The 25,178-nt window shown below is 47.6% G+C and overlaps 1 protein-coding gene across 1 annotated transcript in view; it reads right to left on the bottom strand.

Annotated features, from left to right (window-relative positions):
* Window positions 1-23,281, bottom strand: part of GGT5 (gamma-glutamyltransferase 5) — a 28,567-nt gene extending 5,286 nt beyond the window's left edge. Inside the window, exons 1-8 of the mRNA XM_081174948.1 lie at window positions 23,025-23,281; window positions 12,081-12,211; window positions 9,165-9,251; window positions 8,149-8,347; window positions 6,802-6,962; window positions 5,793-5,939; window positions 3,760-3,896; window positions 1,816-2,006 (exon numbers count right to left, since the gene is read on the bottom strand). Of these exons, the coding sequence (XP_081031074.1) occupies window positions 1,816-2,006; window positions 3,760-3,896; window positions 5,793-5,939; window positions 6,802-6,962; window positions 8,149-8,347; window positions 9,165-9,251; window positions 12,081-12,211; window positions 23,025-23,191 (1,220 nt within the window). The 5' untranslated portion in view covers window positions 23,192-23,281. The remainder of the gene's footprint in view (window positions 1-1,815; window positions 2,007-3,759; window positions 3,897-5,792; window positions 5,940-6,801; window positions 6,963-8,148; window positions 8,348-9,164; window positions 9,252-12,080; window positions 12,212-23,024) is intronic.
* Between the last annotated feature and the right edge of the window lie 1,897 nt (window positions 23,282-25,178).

Genomic DNA, 25,178 nt, shown 5'->3' with positions numbered 1-25,178 from the left:
GGGAGAGAAGAGGTTTGAGGGCATCATCAGAAGGGACACAGTTCTCAGTGGCAAGAAAAATTGATGAGTTATGCAGAACTGGCTAAATTGACATACAAACTGCGGGACAACTGTGACTTTAAGGAAGAACTGGAGCCTTTTACAAATTATCTAAAAAGACAACAAAATGAACTGGACTCCTTGGCAGATTTTGAATAAACATACACAAATTTATTGGTTGATAACATGACAGATAGATAACGTAAGGATATGTATAATTTTATAACATGCAGAGAACAATATGTGCTGAGAAATCAGAGAGAGGAGCTGAGGGAAGTCGGGGGGGCAGAGGGTTTGAAGCATAACTGTCAACTTTTCCCTTTTCTTGTGAGGAATCCTATTTGGAATAAAGGAATTTCCCTTAAGAAAAGGGTAACGTTGACAGCTATGGTTTGAAGGGGGGAGGGGAAAAATAATAATGAATATGATACGTTTTGATAGTTTGTATGTTGAAATTGTTAATAAAAATATTTTCTTATCCTTCGGTAGGAATTAAAACAGGAAGATTGCCAGACCTCTGTCCCTGCAAGAGGGCCAGGAACCATGGAGAAGGCATCCCGCTCTCTGCCTCCCACAGCCCAGCAGTTGGAACATGCCTTATTTTGAGTCAGACCATTGGTCCATCTAACTCCATATTCCCAACACTGACCGGCAGCAATGGTTATTCAGCATTTCAGACAGGGGGTCTCTCCCCAGCCCTGCCTGGAAATATGGCTGGGGATTGGACCTGGGGCCTTTTTGTGCAAATGCTCTGCCGCTGAGCTAGGGCCCTTCCCCTAAAATTAAAACAAGATTCTAGTCCTCAGGGCACACGGAGAGCTTGCATGAAGGATCAAGCCAAAGGCCCATCTAGTCCAGCATGGGCATAAGCAAGGGGGGGCTGCCCCCTATATCAATAAAAATCAATACAAATTTAAGGTTCTTCCCCCTTAAAAAAAATCCTGCCCCCCCAAAAAAATATCCTGGCTACACTAATGTAATCTAGCATCTTCTTCTTACAGTGGCCAACCAGGTGGCTCTGAATTAAGGTCTGATTTAAATAGGAAGCACATAGTCAAACTGTTGATCCATCTAGCTCCATGCACTGCACTGGCAGCAATGGCTCTCCAGGGTTTCAGATGGAGAAACTCCCAGCGCATAAAATTATTGCAATAAAGGCGGCTGTCTGGAGGCCCTGCTTTGGCATAGCTGTCAACTTACAGATTTGAAAATAAGGGACCAGCAGCCTCGAAAATAAGGGATCAGCAGCCAAAATAAGGGATTTTCGGAGCACAGGTGTGTTCAACCTCTGAGCCCCTCTGAGCCAAAGGCAGAAAGCCCAGCCAGCAGCCAAACAAAGCCTCAAGCGGTGGTTCCCACAGCGCAGCAACCCAGCAAAGGGGATGCAGCAAGGAAAACCACCGTCAGCTCTCCGCTGGGAAGTGCTGAGCAAAGGCGAGTCCCCAGGCAACGCGGCCGATTTGATTGGCACAAGGCATGCAAGCTCCACCCCCCAGTCATTCTTAGACTCCTTATTGGGTGAGCAACACAGCCAAGCAACACAGTTGGAGCCTCCCTCCTCCCTGGTCGGCAGGGAGGGAGGGAGAGGAGCTGCTTCCTTTGAAACCCGGGAAATTTAAGGGACATCATCAATAAGGGACAGCAGCGGGACATAGTGCTGGGATAAGGGACTTTCCCGCCAAATAAGGGACGGTTGACAGCTATGTGCTTTGGGAGAAAGCACAGAAGAAGCTTCTGTCCCGCCTTTGCCCTTGGGGCTCACCCGCTCCTACTTACGGGTAGTTAATGGTGCTGGTGGCTGACACGGCGCTCCCATCTTCAGCCAGGACGGAAACGTGGGAAGTGCCAAACGAGGTCCTTCCCACCCGGGCAGAGTCGTAGTGGGATGCTGGGTGGTCTCCCCGCTCATCAATCTGCTGCCTGACTTGGCTAGCAAAGGAGTCCGAGATCAGCTCGCTCAAGACATCCTAAAAAACACAGCACATCTCAGTGAGGCAGGTCCTGATAACCTCAGCCGCAAAGGAGGAATGGTGCCCTCTGGAAAAGTCAAAGCTGGGCTCCGTGGGATAGGAATGTAAACTGCAGGATGCAACGTCTTGCAGTGCTTATCTTCAGCTGCAGAGGGCAGCTATTTACCTGTCTCGCCCGCTGACTCCCAAACCTTTTCAAACCATTGCCCCCCCCCCCTCTTCCATAAACTCATCCCCAGCACCCTATGCCTGGGGTCAGCAAATTTTTTCAGCAGGGGGCCAGTCCACTGTCCCTCAGACTTTGTGAGGGGCCGGACTATATTTTGGGGGAAAATATGAACAAATTCCTATGCCTCACAAATAACTCAGAGATGCATTTTAAATAAAAGCACACATTCTACTCATGTAAAAACATGCTGATTCCCGGACCGTCCACGGGCTGGATTTAGAAGGCAATTGGGCTGGATTTGGCCCCCGAGCCTTAGTCTGCCAACCCATGAGCTAGACTTAAGTATGCCTTTGTAATCAAATGACCACTTTAAGCCCGCCTGAACAAAGCTGCTGTGCCAGTTACTTTTCAGCAAGTATTCTGAGTGAGTAAATGGTGAGTTTATTTTAACAAGACTTGTGTGTGTGGTTATTGTTCTAAGGGTGAGGAAAGAGGGAAATAACAGGAGAATCCAGTCTGCCTCAAAGCAACCTGTATTGGATGAAACTAGCCTATCTAAGCTTTCTGTTTTAAGCTGTAAAGGGATGGCACGATGCTGAACTCACAAACGTGAGGAAGGAAGGATAACAGCTCATAAATATATCCTCTCCTAGCTTCGATTCACATCCTAACAGGCAAAACGATTGAAAGCTATTCTATATCAGAAATCAGATTGTGAAATTGAATTGCTGAAACGGAAAATGTCTTGATTCTATTATTATATATACTGTACGTACACACGGTTTGATTGTAAAAACAAAAGTTAAAATGCTAAAACAGGTTAACATTACCTCAACTTTCCAAGCCTCTGGGTAGGCTCACCTAAACAAGAACGTTCTTACCAGGCTCCAAAAAGAGTACAGTGAAGGCACCTGCTTGATCTCAATTTTATGATAACTAGAATATTTGGTCTTCATGATGACAGAATGCTGAGGCGTCAGCTGCCTGCACAGCTCTGCAATTATGAGCAAAGAAGAGAGTTTCCCCCTCTTGTCTTCTCTCCACAGCAGCTGCCCCTCAACTCTGTCCAAATTTGCAAAACTCCCTCCCCTTGCGGTCCAGACAAAACCAAAGCCCCAAACCTTGTCTTTTGGAAGCATCAAGAGACTCATTTATCCATGCTAAATGAGGGTGGCATGAAGCTCCAGAGTTCCTTACATTCTTATCCAGTGCTTTTTTCTAGAAGAAAGATGTGCCAGGACACACCACGAACTCTTTCCTTGTTCTCTTACAATGGCAATGGAGCCCACCTGAGAGGTGCCGTAGCTGAGTTCCGGTAAATTCCAGCTGAAAAATATCCCTGTTCTTATCTGATTCCTTTCAGACTACAATCCTCATCAACCATCAGCAGATGGGAGTTGTAGTCCAAAACATCTGGGGGGCACCAGGTTGACCAAGGCTGCTCTAGATGTACATATATATATATTAATGATTATCTGGAACCATTGAAAGGGGGGGCACTATAGATTCCCCCCCCCAAAAAAAATAAGGCAACAAAGCTTTTAAAAAGGATGAAGAGCGACAGGCTCCCAGATCACCCACCTCTCCAGTTCGGGAAAAAAGTGGGTCGTCCACTTTTACTCTCTGGCCGTTGGCAAACTTCAGAGTTTCTGCGATGTAGTGGTAAGTCTCAGCACTCTGGCTAGGTGTGCTCATGGACTCTTTGGTGAAGTTGAAACCTGGAAAACAGGAAGAGCTAGCTGTGAGCACCCAGGCCTAAGGAAGAGCAGAAAGGACTCTGCGGCGCTCTTCTGAGACCCAGGGAATGACCCTCGGCTGTGTTAGAAACTCAGATAGGCACCAAATGGCTCCTTAAACCAAGGCTACAATTGCCAGAACAGAATGTCTACTTGCCATTTTGGGGCAAGTCTTATTTTTTCAAAGGATTGAGTGACTGTGATTGTCTTATGTATTCAGTGGTCTGTGTTTGCCTGAGCTTGAGTCTGGACTAGGGATTCTGAGCTCCTGTGTTCCGATTCGATACACAGAACATTTCGGGATTTGGGCCTCTGCCATTGGCCCTTGAACTCTGAGTCGTGATTCGCAGTTTGGAAGTTTAGACAGCCAATCACGTTGGGAGTGGGAGTGGCCCAGGCTTTCAGAAATGTTATATAAGCAGTTGCTTTGCCTCTGTTTCCCAGTTACGTAGTTCAATAAAGGTTTTTGCTGTTATCACTGTGTCTTGCCTCATAGGAACCCACCTACACTTCACATTGATTCTTGGTTAAACGTCTGGCTAATTCAGGTGACAACTTTGAGCCAGGTTAAAAGCTCTTGAGAACTTAAAGAAGAAAAGGCACTTGGTCCAGGGAACAGTCCACATATCTATTGGCCTATTCCGACCTCTTTTTCTTAATGGTGACACAGACCATTCATAACAAGATTCTTCACACAGCCGTGGAGGTCATAGCTGTCAACTTACAGATTTGAAAATAAGGGACCAGCAGCCTCGAAAATAAGGGATCAGCAGCCAAAATAAAGGATTTTCGGAGCACAGGTATGTTCAACTTCTGAGCCCCTCTGAGCCAAAGGCAGAAAGTGCAGCCAGCAGCCAAACAAAGCCTCAAGCGGTGGTTCCCACAGCGCAGCAACCCAGCAAAGGGGATGCAGCAAGGAAAACCACTATCACCTCTCCGCTGGGAAGCGCTGAGCAAAGGCGAGTCCCTAGGCAACACGGCCGATTTGATCGGCACAAGGCATGCAAGCTCCACCCCTCAGTCATTCTTAGACTCCTTATTGGGTGAGCAACGCAGCCAAGCAACACAGTTGGAGCCTCCCTCCTCCCTGGCCGGCAGGGAGGGAGGGAGAGGAGCTGCTTCCTTTGAAACCCGGGAAATTTAAGGGACATCATCAATAAGGGACAGCAGCAGGACACTGCGCTGGGATAAGGGAGTTTCCCGCCAAATAAGGGACGGTTGACAGCTATGGTGGGGGTTGGGGTAAGTGAAGACAAGTTACAACAAGCAAATATAATGTCATTCACTGCTCCTGCTCAGAAAAGGCATTTTGGTTCCTGAAATTCAGATTGTGAAGATAAAGTATAACTGATGGATCATTGCCCAAGGCTAAAGGAGGTTGAAAGGGCATCAGATTGAAGCTGCCAAATGAGAGTTACTGAAGGAAGTGAAGAAGAAGAAGAAGAAGAAGAAGAAGAAGAAGAAGAAGAAGAGGAGGAGGAGGAGGAGGAGTTTGGATTTGATATCCCACCTTTCACTCACTTTAAGGAGTCTCAAAGCGGCTAACATTCTCCTTTCCCTTCCTCCCCCACAACAAACACTCTGTGAGGTGAGTGGGGCTGAGAGACTTCAAAGAAGTGTGAATGGCCGAAGGTCACCCAGCAGCTGCATGTGGAGGAGCGGAGACGCGAACCTGGTTCCCCAGATTACGAGACTACCGCTCTTAACCACTACACCACACTGGCTCTCGTGGTCCAGGGGCCTCCTCTTCTCCTGGTCTGCAGTGTTTTTTGGGGGGAGTCTCTGCCACTCTCCCCTTCTCCATCCACACAGCAGCACCGCAGAGCCAGAATCTCCCCATTCCTGTTATGCAGTGAACCAAATGGACCCCTCATTTACCTTTGAGGACATTGAGGATAAATAGGAGAATGGGCCCCGCTGCAGGACGCGGGGCAGAGTACACAGTGTATTCACCCAGGGAGATGTTCACAGGGCTCATCACTTCTACTCGGTAATCCCTGAGGTCTCTCAGGGACAAGGTGCTGCCTGGAAAACAAGAGGAAGATGTGTCAGGCCTTATCTGAGCTGCAGCAGGGGCAGAAAATAGCTCAAATCCCGAGCACAAATGAGAGGAACTGCTTGCAGGAAGTCTCAGTGACCCCTGACGCTAAGGAGGGAATGTGGTTCCTTCTCAAGGAGTGGGAAGGGGAGGCTTACACAGCAAAGGGAGCTGGGACTCCTTCCCTGGCAGCTGCCATCCCAGGAGAGGAAGGGGACAATGGAAGGAAGGAGTGGGGAGGGGGAAACAGCCTACAAGTGTCACTTGCAAGAGCGAGGCGGCAAAGCGAGGGTGCCAAATTCTGATTAGGCTGCTGCGGAATCAGTAATGTTTTCCAAGGTATTGGAAAATCTGCTTGCACCCTTCTCAGCAGGGCAAACAAAGGAAAGCAAAAACCAGAGTCCTTTCTGTTGGGGATAATTCAGACTGAAATTCCCAGGTGTCAAAAAAAAGAGAAAAGGTTATTTATGTATGCTAACACTGCGGCTCGTGTTCTGTTAGCCCCCAAATGGAAAACGAGCACAGTCCCAGCTGAAGAAATGGTTTGTTGAATATTTACAAATAAACTGTAAACAGATAAGAATATTGGCAAAATTACTGTAATAACCTGCAGTTTTATAAAAGTATATATATATTTAAAGTAGTTGAATAAATGAGCAAATTAAGTTAATTTGGATATGCAGAAGATTTTAAAAATAAATTTAATGAACCGCAGAAAGAGGGGGAAGGAGGTCGAGTTTTGAAATGTTAAAATGATTATAAAATTATTGAAATGTATAAAACTGAAAATCATAAATAAAATAACAACAACAACAACAATAATAATAATTTTTAAAAAAGACTGGTCACCTTCTTTCACTATGTCCTGCACCAACTTCTCTGCTGTGGTTCCCCGATAAAACTCATTGGCTCCTTTTTCTGCCACAGCCCTCAGGGTCTCCACCAGGGCTGGCCATCGAAGGAGGTCTCCAGCTCCCAGGGCGGCCCCCTGCTTGTTGTAAAAGAGTTTTCTGAAAGAGAGAGTGACCGCCATCAGTTCCTGACCCTGGATTCTAAGAGCAGAGGCTGCAGCAGGAATGGCTCCTAAGACCCAAATATAACCAGCTGTGAAGCTCCATACCCTTTCCCCAAAGCCTTAAGCCTGGAGCGATTTAACTTCCAATTTAGCTTTCTTGCTCTGACGATTTCCTGACCACCATCTCAAAGGCCACATTTGTACTGTTCTACACTGCAGGGGTCCTAAGGATGTGGGTGGCACTGTGGGTTAAACCACAGAGCCTAGGACTTGCTGATCAGAAGGTTGGCAGTTTGAATCCCCACGACGGGGTGAGCTCCCGTTGCCCGATCCCAGCTCCTGCCAACCTAGCAGTTCGAAAGCACGTCAAAGTGCAAGTAGATAAATAGGTACCACTCCAGCGGGAAGGTAAACAGTGTTTACGTGTGCTGCTCTGGTTCGCCAGAAGCGGCTTAGTCATGCTGGCCACATGACCCGGAAGCTGTACGCCGGCTCCCTCGGCCAATAAAGCGAGATGAGCGCCGCAACCCCAGAGTTCGCCATGACTGGACCTAATGGTCCCTTTACCTTTACCTTACACTGCAGGGGTATCCATGCAGATTGTCAGTCTCAATGCAACTTGCATATTCAGTTCAGTAGGGCACTAGGACTAACTTTTGATGGTCTCTCTCTCTCTCTCTCTCTCTCTCCCTCTTCCTGGTCTAACATGAGGTGTGTTTCGAAGGGCACAGAGGCTACTAGAGTAACCCTCAGCATTGGCTTCCCCCACTGCCTGCCCTCCACCACAACACCCAAAACGTTTGCCAAGGGCTCTTCCGGGGCCTTCTTCCCACTGGGAGCCACCAAAGAAGCTTTGGGCTGCTGTGCCCTTTGACCTCCTCCCCTCCTTTTGGAATCAAGGACCCCAGTGAGAAAAGCCCTTACAGCAGGGATAGTATGGAGCCCAGGGCTGCTGTCCTTTGTGCTGAAGACTTTGCCAGCAAGAGACTCTCATTGTCCCCATTTGCCAACAGTTCTGAAACCAAGGATCCAGGGGGAGAGGGCTGGCTCCTGATGGGAGAAGGGGCTACCCAGAGGCATCTGGCTGCCCACTGTAAGAACAGAATGCTGGACTAGATGGCTTCGATCTTACGCATTTCTATCCCACAGGTGTGATCTGGCTTTGTGCAGGTTCCTTGTACCTTAAGGACGTTTTGTTCAGACGCGGCTGTATGAAGGGGTGGCTGAGAAACCGACCCACCACCTCGGGGATCCGGATTCCAGGGTCGAGGAACTTGATGGTGGGCTCAAACAGGGTCTTCCAGGGCAATTTGCCGTACCGTCTGTGGGCTTCTTCATAACCACGCAGTTCCCCGGGGACAGCGATCCACCGAGACCCTACTTTGAAGCAAACCGGATGCGTCATTTTACAGCTTCCCCACAAAGGTTCCATTTCTAGGTGCCTTCCTCCTCACTGCAGTTACCAAATGGGAGCTCTGAGACAATTCTCTGGCTCCAAATAAGACTGTGGCTCAACTCCTTGCCAGCCTGTAAGGAAAACCTGGGGATCTTGGTTGTGCTTCAGAGCAGGAGGAGCTAGTCTTTACGCTTGCTGATGACAGCTTGGCATCATAGAATCATAGAACTGTAGAACTGGAAGGGACCCTAAGCATCATCTAGCCATGGGTAGGCAAATCAAGGCCTGAGGCCTGGATCCGGCCTAATCGCCTTCTAAATCCGGCCTGCGGACAGTCCGGGAAATCAGCATGTTTTTACATGAGTAGAATGTGTGTTTTTATTTAAAATGCATCTCTGGGTTATTTGTGGGACATAGGAATTCGTTCATATTTTTTTTCCAAAATATAGTCCGGCCCCCCACAAGGTCTGAGGGGAAAAGTTTGCTGACCCCTTTTCTAGTCCAACCCCCTGCAATGCAGTAATCTTTTGCCCAGTGTGGGGCTCAAACCCATGTCCTTGAGATTAAGAGTCTCATGCTCTACCAACTGAGCTATCCCTTGGTCAGGAGACCTTGTGGTCTTGCGGCACAAGGGCCATTGACCAGAAATGGGGTGGAGGCCTCAATACTTCTCCTCTTAATGGGATCCTTCTCCTCTTCAAGGGAATGACTCAGTCGTCACCTGTGAGCAATGGGGAGAGCTGCCCCTCCCTCACAACCCTCCTCCCCTCAGCCTTTTTTATATACAAGGACTCTTCTTACCTGGAAAACCCTTACTGCACTCAGCCATCAAATTGCCAGAGATATTCTGCGGGGCCCTCTCGCGAGCATTGAGCACCTCCACTTTCCCTGGAGAAATCAAAGGGGAGAATGTCAAGGTGAAGATTGGAGGATGAGTTTAGAATTGATATCTTGCTTTATCACTACCCGAAGGAGTCTCAAAGCGGCTAACATTCTCCTTTCCCTTCCTCCCACACAACAAACACTCTGTGAGGTGAGTGAGGCTGAGAGACTTCAGAGAAGTGTGACTAGCCCAAGGTCACCCAGCAGCTGCATGTGGAGGAGCGGAGACGCGAACCCGGTTCCCCAGATTACGAGACTACTGCTCTTAACCACTACACCACTGGGACCAATGACCTCAGGCAAACTGGCTTCACCCATGGCTGTCTCATTTATGTTGGAAGCTGCCTTATTCAGAGTCAGACCCTTTGGTCCATCTAACCCAGTACTGCCTGCACTGACCAGAAGCAATGGCTCTCCAGGGCTTCAGACAGGATTCTGTCTCAAGCCTGGCTGGTGCTCTGAACCGCAGACTAGAAAGAGGGCCTGTGTGACTGGTTTGGTGCAGGGATACCAAAGAAGGATGTCAAAAACAGCAGAATGGCCTGTTTTAGTGATTTATTTTTTAAAAGGTGTCAACTTACAACACAGAGTGCAAAGTCCTGCTGCCTTTACACAGGGCAAATACTGCAGCGGTGGACTTGTCTGCACCTAGGCAATTGTTAATAATAATAATATTAATAATAATAATAATAATATTATTATTATTAATAATAATAATAATAATAATAATAATAATAATAATAATAATAATAATAATTGTTGCTGTTGTTGTTTTATTTATATCCTGCCCAGCTGACTAGGTTGCCCCAGTCATTCTGGGCAGTTTCCAACAAGTATTTAAACACAAAAAACCATTAAAAGCCTCCCTATATAGGACTGCCTTCATACGTCTTCTAAAAGCCAGATACAGTGGTACCTCGGGTTAAGTACTTAATTAATTCCGGAGGTCCGTTCTTAACCTGAAACTGTTCTTAACCTGAAGCACCACTTTAGCTAATGGGGCCTCCTGCTGCTGCCACGCCACCACCACACGATTTCTATTCTCATCCTGAAGCAAAGTTCTTAACCCGAGGTACTATTTCTGGGTTAGCGGAGTCTGTAACCTGAAGCGTTTGTAACCTGAAGCGTATGTAACCCGAGGTAGCACTGTAGTTGCTTATTTCCTTGACATCTGATGGGAGGGCATTCCACAGGGCGGGCGCCACTACTGATAATCTGTTACTAGAGAAGACCCTAGGCAGGAGAAAGACAAAATTCCTCAGGAAGGACTTGCTAAGACTCTGATCCCTTGGGGAACTTGAGTCTGTTTTCCTGGGGGGGGGGAGGTTGTGAGACTGGTGGGGTCGGGGGCTGTATCAGAGCCAAGGGCCTCCGACCCAATAAACTCAAAGCCCAGAACTTTCTTGTCCTTCATTGGGGCTCCCATTGGGGCCATTCCTCATAGGACCCATGCTTCATGGGACATCCTAGCTGCCCCGCCCCACAACACTGAGAGGTTTGTTGGGTTTCAGAGCACATTTTGCTCAGAGATTTGGAGAAGGGGCCATTATCTGCAGTTTCAGCACTGCCATGTGCGCGTGTCAGGGGGAGATTGTCCTGCCCCACCCCACAACAGCTGAGAGGTTTGTTGGGTTTTGGAGCACGTTTTGCTCAGAGTTTTGGAGAAGGGGCCATTATCTGCAGTTTCAGCACTGCCATGTGTGAGTGTCAGGGGGAGATTGTGATGATCACCAGCAACGGTGCCACCTTCCCCTGTGCTGCACAGACTTGCGCCATGATCTCTCCAGTGAATAAAGCAAATGCAGCTTGCCACAAAGCTTCTTACTGATTTGAAAATCAGGATAGGGGGAGGGTACCCTGTTTGGCTGGGCTGGATGAATCCCAAGCCAGAATTAAGATTGCCGAAAGAAATATCAACAACCTCAGATATGCAGATGACACAACCTTGATGGCAGAAAGTGAGGAGGAATTAAAGAACCTTTTAATGAGGGTGAAAGAGGAGAGCGCAAAATATGGTCTGAAGCTCAACATCAAAAAAACAAAGATCATGGCCACTGGTCCCACCACCTCCTGGCAAATAGAAGGGGAAGAAATGGAGGCAGTGAGAGATTTTACTTTCCGGGTCTCCACGATCACTGCAGATGGTGACAGCAGCCACGAAATTAAAAGACACCTGCTTCTTGGGAGAAAAGCAATGACAAACCTAGACAGCATCTTAAAAAGTAGAGACATCACCTTGCCAGCAAAGGTCCGTATAGTTAAAGCTATGGTTTTGCCAGTAGTGATGAATGGAAGTGAGAGCTGGACCATAAAGAAGGCTGATCGCCGAAGAATGGATGCTTTTGAATTATGATGCTGGAGGAGACTCTTGAGAGTCCCATGGACTGCAAGAAGATCAAACCTCTCCATTCTGAAGGAAATCAGCCCTGAGTGCTCACTGGAAGGACAGATCCTGAAGCTGAGGCTCCAATACTTTGGTCATCTCATGAGAAGAGAAGACTCCCTGGAAAAGACCCTGATTTTGGGAATGATTGAGGGCACAAGGAGAAGGGGATGACAGAGGACGAGATGGTTGGACAGTGTTCTCAAGGCTACCAGCATAAGTCTGACCAAACTGCGGGAGACAGTGGAAGACAGAAGTGCCTGGCGTGCTCTGGTCCATGGGGTCACGAAGAGTCGGCGCTGGTTTGGAAATCGGCGCTGGTTTGGTTCGGCGCTGGTTTGGAAATCGAAGATCCAAAGGGGCCACTTTTGCCACACCCTCGGATGCCTCCACCAATTAATCCTTCATGGAGAAATAGACTTGGTGCGGTAATGTGCACTGGCTTTGCCTACCTGTGGATGCGTTATAGATGGTGAAGATTACACCTCCGCCGAGGCCCATGCTCTGCGGGTTCAGGACAGCGGAACAGATCAAGGCAGCGATGGTAGCGTCAACAGCTGAGCCTCCCTGCTGCAAGATATCCCTGTTCAGAAGAAAGAGGAGGGGGCATTCAAAAGTCACATAATAATAATAATAATAATAATAATAATAATAATAATAATAATAATAATAATAATAATAATAATTTTATTTATAACCCGCCCATCTGGCTGTGTTTCCCCAGCCACTCTGGGCAGCTTACAACACATAAAAAATTGTAAAACATTAAACATCAAAAAATTCCTGATACAATGGCAAAACTGACCAGAAAGCTCAGGAACCAAAAAGACAAAAACTTTTAAGAAAGGATGAGGGGGTGGAATTATAATATATTTAGGAGACCACTGTAAGCAGATGAAAATATTGGCAGGACTTTGAGAACACTTGTAACAATCACTATGGACAGATACAAAACGTGGATCATGAAATAATATGCAGTTGAAAACGTCTGCAATGAGACCCAAGGAGGGGATGGGAGGAAGTGGGGAGATTCAGAGAAATCTCAAAGTGTGGACATTCCTTTGGTATTGTTGTAACTTTACACTTGTAAAACCAAATAAATTTAAAAAATAAATAAATCCCGATATAGGGTTGCCTTCAGGTGTCTTCTAAAAGTCAGATAGTTGTTTATTTCCTTGACATCTGGTGGGAGGGAGTTCCACAGGGCAGGTGCCACTACCGAGAAGGCTCTCTGCTGGGCTCCCTGTAACCTCAATTCTCACAATGAGGGAACTGTCGGAAGATCCTCGGTGCTGGACCTCAGTGTCAGGCAAAACGATGGGGGTGGAGATGCTCCTTCAGGTCTACTGGGCAAAGACCGTTTGGGGCTTTAAAGGTCAGCACCAACACTTTGAATTGTGCTAGGAAATGTACTGAGAGCCAGTGTAGGTCTTTCAGGACCGGTGTTATATGGTCTCGGCCGCCATTTCTAAAGAATGGGGGTGGGAATGGCTCTCATCATAAAAGGTGGGCAAAGAAGAGATGGGGGGTGCACGGCACAGTGTCACTGTAAAAACCAGGAAGGAACAAGGGCTCCACCAACTATTCTAAGGCCCCAGAGTACGTTTGGAAATCTAATAAACAGTCACGGGTGCCACAAAATACCCATTTCACAGAAGAAAAACTGATGATGATCAGAATGCCCCTCCCCAAATAACCCTGAACACACACTGGAAACAATTAAAACAGACCAAGAACAAATCAGTCACCTCCCACCCCCACAAATGACTCACCTGAAAAGTCCAAAAACCTTTAAAAAATTGGGAATATGGTCTGAATGTCCCCCCCCACACACACACACTAGTGTTAATTTGTGAAAGGGATCTGTTTCCCACACCATGGAAAAAACAGGCTCCTTTGGGAGGAAGGGTCAACTATAAAGAAATAATGAATAATTTTGCACACCTTTGACATGTCACCTCTGACATGTCGCCTTCCCTCCAAACTGAAAAGTCCCAAATGTCACAACTTTTCTTCAAGTGGGAGTTTCCTTGCCCTTTTCTGAACCTTTTCCAACTCTTCCATCCATTTTGTGAAGCGATTTCACCAGAACTGCAGGCACTATTCCAGCTGCACCATAGTTTTGAATTAGGGCTTTATGGTACTGGCAGTTTTAGTTTCAGTCCCTTTCTTAGGGACTTTCTCCCTTCATTGAGCTGTCCAGTACAACTCCAAGATGGATGTTCTTTGGAAACAGATACTGCCAATTGCTAAATGCCTCTCCTCTATAGATGCCTTGGACGTGGTGCCTTTCATTTGCTTGTGATGAACACAAAAGCTTTATGGATACATATACCGTATTTTTCGCTCTATAACACGCACCCGACCATAACACGCACATAGTTTTTAGAGGAGGAAAACAAGAAAAAAAATATTCTAAACGAAACAGTGGATGTATGATTTTTGTGGTTCATGCTGTGGCCACAGACATGTGATCTGACAGTGAGTTTGGGGTAGCCCAATGCAAAAATCCTGAGGATCCATGTGGATCCGTGCTTTGTAACCACGTTTTAAGTGGGGAGGGAAGGAAAAGCACTCAAGGGACAAGGAACATGCGTGGGGCGGGTGGAGAAGGATGCTGTTAATAATGCAGAGAGGAGAAGGCTCCTCTCCTCTCCCGCTTTGCTCCTTTAAAGCAAGCAGGTTCTGCTTCTCTCCCTCCTCCCCAGCTCGCTGAAAAACTTTGCTGCTATTTAGCCAGCTGAGTGGGGAGGAGAGAGGGACAGAGACCCTGCTTGCTTTAAAGGCGCCAACGGACAGGAGCCACTTACACTTGTGTAAGCGGCTCCTCTCCTCTCCCGCTTTGCTCCTTTAAAGCAAGCAGGGTCTCTGTCCCTCTCTCCTCTCCACTCAGCGGCTCTTCTCCCTCTTTGCTGTTTCAAAGCAAGCCACGGAGGAGGGAAGGAAGGGGAATCATGGATCCTCTGCTCACGACTGCAGCAGATCCCCCCGCCATCTGTAGGCATTCGCTCCATAACACGCACAGACATTTCCCCTTACTTTTTAGGAGGAAAAAAGTGAGTGTTATGGTGCAAAAAATACGGTACATCATCCCTAGGATGGGGAGCTCAATTGTCTGCTGGTTCAGCTAGACTAAAATCTCCAGGTATGCTGTCTGTTTTTAAGGTTTCAGAAGTGGCCACTGTGGTTCTTAATACAGACCTAACTATGTTGTTGTTTTTTAATTTTTAATTTTTGATTTTCAGTTATATACATTTCAATAGTTTTACAGTCATTTCAACATTTCAAAACTCGACCTCCTTTCTCCTCTTTCTGCGGTTCCTTAAATTTACCCGTATTTTTCGCTCTATAAGATGCACCAGACCATAAGACGCACTAGTTTTTGGAGTAGGAAAACAAGAAAAAAAATATTCTGAATCTCAGAAGCCAGAACAACAAGAGGGATCTCTGCGCAGCAAAAGCAGCGATCCCTATTGCTGTTTTGGCTTCTGGGATAGCTGTGCAGCCTACATTCGCTCCATAAGACGCACACACATTTCCCCTTACTTTTTAGGAGGGGAAAAGTGAGTCTTATAGAGCAAAAAATACGGTAATTTTATCATTTTCTGCATATTCTAAATTAACTTAACTTACTCTTTTATTCATCTACATTGGTACCTCCAGTTGCAGACGGGCCTATTCTGCGTATATTTGCGGCACGGTAGAGCGCTTCTGCGCATGCGTGCAGGGCGAAACCCAGAAAAATACTTCTGGGTTTGCCGCATGCGTATCCCGAAGGATACGTAACCAGAGGTGCTCATAAGTAGAGGTACCACTGTACTTCAATTATATACACTTATGAAACTGCAGGTTATTACAATAATCCTGCCAATGTTCTTATCTGTTTACAGCTTATTTGTAAATATTCAATAAACCATTTCCGTTCTTTTATTAAAAGTTTGTTATCTTGATTTCTTATTTTTCCAGCAAGTTTCACCATTTCTGCATAGTCCATAAGTTTTTGTCTCCATTCTTCTTTCGTCGGGACTTCTTCTTTCCATTCTGGGGCAAATAACATTCTTGCCGCTGTAGTCGCATACATGAATAAATTTCTGAACTGTTTAGGTAGTTCTACCCCGATAATTCCCAAAAGGCACTACTGTGTTGTTGTTTTTAAGGAAGCTTTTACAAAAGAAATCCCAAGGTCTATTGTGTCATCTGCTTTTAAAACTGCAGCTAGCTTGTTTCTAAAGTGCTGTTGGTTTTTAATGTTTATTTTTTTTCCTTTTGGGGTTAATTTTTTGTGTTCTTTTAAAACGGCGCTAGTTTTGTATAAACCACCTTTTGTACTTTAGCAGGAAGGTGGGGTATAAATTCAACAACAGCAGCAGCAGCAGAACTGTCTCAAGGACTACATGTGGTTTTCTTAATCACTAGGAGGGATCAGGGAGGGTCTTTCCATCAAACAGCTTCCAGTTTTTGTTTGCAGTTTTTATCTCCGCAAAACGCCTTTCCTCCATTTGTTGTTTCAAAGCCACTTTTTAAAGAGAAGGTTCCCTTTGCCATTATCTGTTCATTTCCCTTTGTGTTTGGAGCCTATTATAGGGAGCAGGTGGCCTTGGGGTCTAAACCACTGAGCCTCTTGGGCTTGCTGATTGGAAGGTCAGTGATTCGAATCCCTGCAATGGGTGAGCTCCCGTTGCTCTGTCCCGGCTCCTGCCGACCTAGCAGTTAGAAAGCACACCAGTGCAAGTAGATAAATAGGGGATTATTATAACAAAGGGGGGGACCCTATGTAAAATCGCATAGACATTTTTTGTGCTCTACATCGCCATCTGGTGTCGCATCTTTACAACGGAGTTGTTGTTGTTTAGTCATTTAGTCGTGTCCGACTCTTCGTGACCCCCTGGACCTGACCACGCCAGACACTCCTGCCTTCCACTGCCTCCCGCAGTTTGGTCAAACTCATGCTGGTAGCTTCGAGAACACTGTCCAACCATCTCATCCTCTGTCACCCCCTTTTCCTTGTGCCCTCAGTCTTTCCCAACATCAGGGTCTTTTCCAGGGAGTCTTCTCTTCTCATGAGGTGGCCAAAGTACTGGAGCCTCAGCTTCAGGATCTGTCCTTCCAGTGAGCACTCAGGGCTGATTTCCTTCAGAATGGAGAGGTTTGATCTTCTTGCAGTCCATGGGACTCTCAAGAGTCATAACAACATAACTGACTGAGTGTAGCTGAGTCTCTGCCCTCACAGTGGCCAACCAGATGCCCCAATGGGAAAACCTACAAGTAGGACCCTAGAACCATACCATCCCCAGTGGTTTTCAGAAGCACTGCTTCCTCCAACCCTAGAACCAGAGCATAGCCATTCTGACTAGCAGCGATGGATAGCCCTCTCCTTCAAACATTTGTCTAATTCTTTTCAAGCCATGCAAGTTGGAGACCTTCATAGATAGGTATGGAGCAAGTTCCATACCTTATCTATATGCACTGCATACATAAGAATCACGTGCTCTTAACCAGACATGTCCTGTGCTTCCACAGACGTATACTTTGACCCTCGGCCGTGTGAAGAAAACCATAACGGTGTTTGGACAAACTGAGGAGAACTGGGAGGACAGCAAGAAAAGCCAAGATGATGGAAGGTCCTAAGATTAGAGGGGAATGCCAAGATCTGCAAATATTTGAGAAAGGAGGGAGATAAAGGCCTCTATGGCTTTGAAGGAGGAGATAAGGCAGAGGGATTCGCTGGCTGGCTGGGATGGAAAATGCCTTTATTAGATATCTGAGAGGGAAATGCCTTCTCATCGGGTGATCGATTGGCCAATGGAATGTTGGCTTTCCAATCCAGAGTTGGATCACCTTCCTTGGAGGTTTGTGAAGGAGACTCCAGGATGTAATCCACCCATTGGAGGGAGGGACAGGGGAGGCAAGTCTGCCCTTTCTCATTTTTCCCAGTCTTAAATTCAGCTCTCCACATTTCCATGGGAGTTTGCATTCTTTTTTATTAACATTTTAAAGAAACTGTTGTAAACAAAAATTGCCCTTTTCCCTTATGGGGGTATCCAAGAGCCCATATAGAGTCCTTACATAGGTTCCTTATTGGTAGGAGAAAATAACAGAGGCCAACCAGAGAATATTGAGAAGCAAAGCAGCTAGTAAGCTTGATCTTTATTGATCTGTTGCAACAGGGTCCCCACTCAACAGACTCGGGAGGGAGGAGGAACCCAGAACAATGGTGCGCAAGGCCTTATATAGACTTTTGAAATTGCCACCCTGTAGATCAAGACCACCCCCACATACATCATACATACATCACAGAAGGGGTGTAGCTCAAGACCACCCCTCAGATACATCATACCTACATCACAGAAAAGGCGGTCTACAACAGAAATTTGAATGTTGTTTTTCTCCTGTCTGGCAGGTTACATGATTGGATACCCTGGGGAGCCTGGCCAGTCTTTTGTAATGATAAATACTTAGTTCCTGAGTCAGGTCACAGGCTCACCCTATTCAAACAAAGACATACCCTTAAGACAGGATTTGTGAAGGAAAAGACAATGGGGAGGCTTTTCCATTTTCCTTTGACCTTGCAGAGAAAACATTTGGTCAGTTTGGGAATAAAAAATGGTTCCGGGTCGGTCTTCCTGTGCTGATTTATGTACATGCTTCGTTGGTACACTTATGAACATTTAACATATATCTAAGACCTCAAAATTCCTATCACAAAACTCAGCACCATTTTGGTGTGCAGTTCTCCTGACGTACATGTCCTCGTAAGAGATTTTCTCCTAGTACGTAACTCTTTTTTTGCAAGCTGTTTTTAACTAACATATCTATTTTTAAAACGCAAGCTTTATCTAATCTTTCTTGTGCACATTGCTTGCGCTGCAAAATCTGGAGACGTGCCGGTTTCAAACGATGGTCATAGATCATAGAAATCTAGAGTTGCAAGGCACCCTGAGGATCATAAAATCAAACCCCTTACAATAAAGGAATACGCAGTTTGTCCCATATAAGAATCGAACCTGCAACCTTGGTGTTATAACAGCACCATTCATTCCTCTACCCCACAGGTAGGGGAATCATAGAACTGTAGGGCTGGAAGGGACCCAAAGGGCCATCTAATGCAACTAGATGCAGTGCAGGAATCCCAGCTAAAGCAGGTAGGGATATGCTCTGTGTCTCATAAGGGGTTCCTTGGAGGAAGGGGGGTACCAGGAAGAAGGGGGAAAGAGAGCTGTTCTGAGCACCAGGGGTGGGGGGGGGGAGCAATATCTTCCTGGGGATTTTCCCTTCAGAGAACTATACCTGTGAGATGAAATGGTTGGAGTATAGTGGAAGGCTGTCAACTCCCCCTGGAAACAAGAGAAGGTCAGGTGAGGGGGCAGTGGTGGTTCATAGACCCACCTCCGCAGAGACATGTCTGGGCCAACAATCCTCCATCTCACTTCTTTCTGCCTGCTGCTTCTAACATCCAGCAGCTTCTGATTTGGCACCCCATTGACACACAGGTGGAATCTACACGCATATAAAAAAACGCTGTGAAAATGAATTTTTTTAAAAAAAAGTTTTGAAAAATACATTGGACTTGGCGTAGCTCACTGTCGCCATCTAGTGTTGCATTTGTATACTGCACTTTACATTTAAAGCATTTTATTTGCAGCTGTATAGCTGAGTCCACAGCCTGCATAAACATCCTCATTCACAACACAATTTTGCCTCCCCCGCCCCACAAGGTAATAGCTTGGGATCCCTGAACCCTGTTAAAAGTCCCCTTCCCTCCATGCTTGCTTGGGGCTCCAGGAGTGACTGTCATATGCTCCAAGGGCCCCAATTTGCCTGAGACAACCCTCTCTTCTGTTTCCCTTTTACTTTCTGGGTTGCTTAATTCAGATTGTGTCTGTGTGCAGGGTTCCCTTACCCCACTGAGGTCTCTATGAGCCCCTGGGTGGAGAATGGTCTTGTATCTTGTATAGTGCAGTCTTCCCCAACCTGGTGCCCTCCCGATCTTTTAGACTCCAACTCCCATCAGCTCTGAGTGCTGGCTAGGGCTGATGGGAGTTGGAGTCCCAAACATCTGGAAGGCTGATCTAGGGCATGTGTAGGTAAAAGTTTGTGTACGGAGATAGAGAAACCTGACATTTCACACATTTCAGTTGCAGAGGAATATTAGGAATGGTGTCTGGGCAGGCCTACAGAGAAAGGCAACAGAAGCTCATTGGCAGAAGGAGTAGCAGTACAGTTAAAAATGGAAATTGCAGAATGCACAAAAAGTATGCAGTTCCTACAAAAGAGACACAAAACTTTGGATTCCTGAGTATGCTAAAGCTATCCAATAATAGAAGCACTAGGGAAAGCAGAATTACAGTCATACCTTGGATCCCGAACCCCTTGCGAGCTGCAAACCTGGAAATAAACGTCCTGAAGCCAATTGGAAGCAGCACCTTGGTTGCCAAACATTTTGGAAGTCGAACGGACTCCGGGAACGGATTCCGTTCGAATTCCAAGGTACCACTGTATTATTATTTTATCACAGGTTTTTATGGTCATTTCCTGCTTCCCTTGGGCTGGAAGAGGATGCCTTCCTGTCACCAGGATTAGGCCTGAAACTCAACAGCCAGTCTGGTGCAGTGGTTAGGTTAGGTTAGGTTAGGTTAGGTTAGATTAAGACCTGGGAGACCAGGGTTCAAATCTCCCACTCAGCCATGTGAAGCTCACTGGCTGACCTTGGACCAGTCACTGCCTTCTCTCTGCCTAGACTACATGACAGGGTTGTTGTGGGGATTAAATAAGGAGAGGGGGAACTACGTGTGCCACCTTCAGCTCCTTGGAGGAAGATGTTGAAAATAAATTTACAACAAAAAATAGATAGAAAAGAGTCTACAACCTGAAAAAAGGAAACAATGCACGAACTTCTGAAGAAAATCTTTAATAAAAATTACCGTATTTTTCGCTCCATAAGTTGCACTTTTTTCCTCCTAAAAAGTAAGAGGAAGGTCTGGAGCGAATGTGTGGTCCCTGGAGCCGAATTGCCCAGGGGCGAAAAGCAGATTGTGCTTTTTTTTTCTTTTTAGAAAGAGGGAAGGGGGTGTTGAAATGAAGCCGCTGATCGGCTGATCGGCAAGTGATCAGGAGGGAGATAAGGGATGCTAGTGATAAAGGAGGCTGGCTGGGAGGGGAGAGGTAAAAGCCCATGGATCCTCAGGATTTTTGCATTGGGTTACCCCAAATTCACCATCAGATCACATAGCATGTCCATGGCTACAGCCCGCACCAAAAACACACACGCATCCACTGTTTACTGGGGCCACAATGGCGCAAAAACGTGGTTACAAGGCATGGATCCACATGGATCCTCAGGATTTTTGCATTGGGTCACCCCAAATTCACCATCAGGTAACATTGCATGTCTTTGGCCACAGCATCAGCCACAAAAATCATACACCCACTGTTTCGTTCAGATTTTTTTTTTCTTGTTTTCCTCCACTAAAAACTAGGTTCGTCTTATGGTCAGGTGCGTCTTATGGAGTGAAAAACATAGTATTTAAACAGCAACAACAGCAACAAAAGTTGGGCTGGTGGTTTCTATCCATGGACTTGGGGAGGTGTGCACCTCTTCAGGCTGCAAAATGTTTGGGGCAAGCCCCGATTTTTGCAGGGCAGGGGTGCTTTTTTGGCAGATCCCTAACCAAACAGCGGGATGCAGGTGGCGCTGTGGGTTAAACCACAGAGCCTAGGACTTGCCAATCAGAAGGTCGGCGGTTCGAATCCCCGCGACGGGGTGAACTCCTGTTGTTCAATCCCTGCTCCTGCCAACCTAGCAGTTCGAAAGCACGTCAAAGTGCAAGTAGATAAATAGGTACCTCTCCGGCGGGAAGGTAAACGGTGTTTCCGTGCGCTGCTCTGGTTCGCCAGAAGCGGCTTAGTCATGCTAGCCACATGACCCGGAAGCTGTATGCCGGCTCCCTCAGCCAATGAAGCGAGATGAGCGCCGCAACCCCAGAGTCGGTCATGACTGGACCTAATGGTCAGGGGTCCCTTTCCCTTACCCAAACAGCCTTCTTAGTTTAAGAACATAAAAGAATACCAGACGAGCCCGCTGGATCAGGCCAATGGTCCATCTAGCTCAGCATCCTGTTCTCATGGTGGTCAAACAGAGGCCCCAAAGGGGCGGCAGGGGCGAGAACCCTCAAACAGGATTCAAACACAAAAGCCTTCTCCCCTCCTGAGGTTTCATTGCTGCCTCTGACCCATAGAGCCAGCCAGTGCATTGCCATCCTGGCTAGTCCTCCGTGCTTTCTCAACCTGTGGGTCTCCAGATGTTGTTGAACTACAACTCCCATCACCCCTAGCTAGCGAGGCCAGTGCTCAGGAATGATGGGAGTTGTAGTCCAACAACATCTGGGGACCCACAGGTTGAGAACCGCTGCATTTGTTTAATCATGGGCGCGGCCTCCCCTAAACCAAGTCAACAAATAAAACGGTAGAAAGATTTTGGCAGATATTTCCGAGTGCTTGGGGTCAAAGGAAAATAAGACAAAAGAGCCGTTGTTGAGACATTGCTTTCTGAATCTGCTAGAGGATAGTGGCAGGTAAGTGTCCTGCCCCACCCTCCAAAAAACCCACAAATCCTGGCTGCACCCATGTTTCTAATCCTCTTCTAAAGCCATCCAGGCTTAAACACAAGGAAGAACTTTCTGACAATAAGAGATGATAAACAGCAAGAGGAACTTCTCCAGGAGGTAGCTGTGGACTCTTTCCTCCACTGGAGATTGTTAAGCAGAGGTTAGATGGCCATCTGCCACGGGTGCTTTAGTTGCGATTCTTGCATCACAGGGGGTTAGACTGGATGACCCCACAGGGTCCATTCCGACTCTACAATTCTATAATTCTATGTAGGAGCACAGGACAGAATATGGTGGCCCCGAAGGCGATGTCCGGGGTGACAAGGAGGTCTCGCCTTGGGAAGTTGAGGGGCTCCTGGAAAAACCCTTGGCTGGAGCCAGGGGTGCCAACTTGAATAAAATATTTTTTTTGGGGGGGATACAGGTAAGCCTCATCTCAGATAATTGATCACATGATGGAGCACAACATCACCATTTGAATGACAAATGGCCATCAACTTTGGGGGGACCCAGCCCACCCCAAAAAGTATTTGGCTCCTCTGGATGGAGCAGGCGAGAGTTTGAAGTCACAACAAGTGCCAAGGCAAGTCCCATCTCAGAGGAGAAACCACTGTCTCTCTTTCTCTGACCTGGTTGAGCTGTGATGCAAAGACCCAGAAAATCCAAGAGCCCAGGCAAAAGGAAGGGTGTGTGTGTGTGTGTGTGTGTACACAGAGGCTTGGAAAAGAGAGTCCCAGAGACGGAAGACTCCCCTTCCCGCCCCTCCATCCCTCTCCAGGCCGACCCTCTTACCTGCCAATGTCGGAGCAGGTTTGGGTGTCCGCCGCCACCGCTGCCCGAGGGTACCTCGGAGGAGCGCACCGGGACCGGGTCAGGAGCACGGCTAGGATCGCGGCTCCCGCCAGGGCCACCAAGCCCACTAGAGCCAGGCAGCAGAGCTTGCCGCGCGATAGACCCATTTCACAGACGGCGCGACTCCGGTTTCTAGAGTAGGCAGAGGTAGCTCACCCCACGCGGCTGCTCTTGCGTTGGCTAGTGCTGCAGGCGCCGGCCGGAGCTGGGCCTTTTTAAGGGGCTGCCCCCGCCCCCCCCGGGGGGGAGGTGTGTTTGGCAGAGGGGAGAGGCCCGCCCCTCTGCCCGGCACATCCTTCTCCTATGACAGCAAACTTTTTTTTGGGGGGGGGGGGTGCGGACTGCGTGAGAGTCAGAGCTAAGCCAGTGTGGAAAACTTCCAGGATTTTCGGAATGCAGTGGAAGCTGCCTGTTGCGCTCTGGCTACTGCGGAATTGGGTCTGGTCTATTAAAACGGTTTATGGAAGGTCCCTTGCAGGCAAGCTTGCAGCAGGAGCTCCCGTCGAAGCCAAGGGGAGAGAGGTGTGTGTGTGTGTGTGTGTGTGTGTGTGTGTGTGTGTGTGTGTGTGTGTGTGTGTGTGTGTGTGTGTGTGTGTGTGGTGTGTGTGTGTGTGTTGTGTGTGTGTGTTGCCCTTAAAGGGAAAACGCGCAGTTTCATTTCTCTTCCTGAATCCATCCCGCAAATATCAGCCTGCGTCAGGCTGCTTCTCCAGATTCCCCGTTTACCGAGCCGCCTTCCTGACCCGTCGAGCAAAGTTTGCTTGGAGGCGAGACGACGTCCGCCTTGCTGGCGGGGAGGTGAGACGACGTTGCGTTGAAGCAAGCACTTCGCCCGCCTTCCCAATGCCTTTCCCCTTCTCACTTTCCTTCTCGCAAAAACAAGCTTGGTTTTGAATGGGGAAACGTCCCGAATAAACTTCAGTTGCCCGACCTGGGATTGCTCAGTCAGTAGAGCTATCTCAGGTCACTAAGGTTGATGGTTCGAGCCCCTCTTTGGGTAAAAGATTCCTGCATTGCAAGAAGTTGGACTGGATGAGCTTTGCGGCCCCTGCAACTCTACCATTCTATGATTTTATGACCTGCATTTGCCGGGATGTTACGGACTCGCGGCCGAAAACAGGGGCGAGTTGCGGGGGGGGGCGCTCATCCATGCCAGAAGTACCTTCCCCGGTTGCAAAGCTGGGCTCCTTTCGAATTCACATGGAACAGGGAGAGATGAACTCGAAGGTGAGGGCAAGACAGGGACGGGGCTCATAAGGATGCATAGACACGTGTGCTAAAAGCTTCGCAAAGGTGGATTTCAGCGGGAGAGTCCAAGGACCAGAGACTCACACTGGAGGGAGCGTTCTGGAGACACGTGCCTGCTCTGCTCGTTTGCTGGTTAGTGATAAGCATGTTTGTTGTTGTTGTTGTTTAGTCGTTTAGTCTTCGTGACCCCCTGGACCAGAGCACGCCAGGCACTTCTGTCCTCCACTGCCTCCCACAGTTTGGTCAAACTCATGCTGGTAGCTTCAAGAACACTATCCAACCATCTCGTCCTCTGTCGTCCCCTTCTCCTTGTGCCCTCCATCTTTCGCAACATCAGGGTCTTTTCCAGGGAGTCTTCTCTTCTCATGAGGTGGCCAAAGTCTTGGAGCCTCAGCTTCAGGATCTGTCCTTCCAGGGAGCACTCAGGGCTGATTTCCTTCAGAATGGAGAGGTTTGATCTTCTTGCAGTCCATGGGACTCTCAAGAGTCTCCTCCAGCACCATAATTCAAAAGCATCAATTCATTGACGATCAGCCTTCTTTATGGTCCAGCTCTCACTTCCGTACGTCACTACTGGGAAAACCAGAGCTTTAACTACACGGGCCTTTGTTGGCAAGGTGACGTCTCTGCTTCTTAAGATGCTGTCTAGGTTTGTCATTGGCCATTGCGGGCATCTGATACAAATCAGGACCCTGGCTTGGTGGGGTGAGGCAGACAAGGGCAGGACCCCATTAGCATCCAGATCAGCGTCCCCTTGCCTGCAATTTGCATTGGGGGGGGGGGACCTGAATCGTTCAGGTTGCAAAGGGTTAAAGCTGCAGTGGCATCACAGCAGCAATCCTATAT

Source organism: Podarcis bocagei, assembly GCF_964188305.1.
Source record: "Podarcis bocagei genome assembly, chromosome: 16".
Classification (NCBI taxonomy): Eukaryota; Metazoa; Chordata; class Lepidosauria; order Squamata; family Lacertidae; genus Podarcis; species Podarcis bocagei.
Note: the sequence above shows the minus strand (reverse complement) of the source record. Positions and strands in the feature narration are given on the sequence as shown.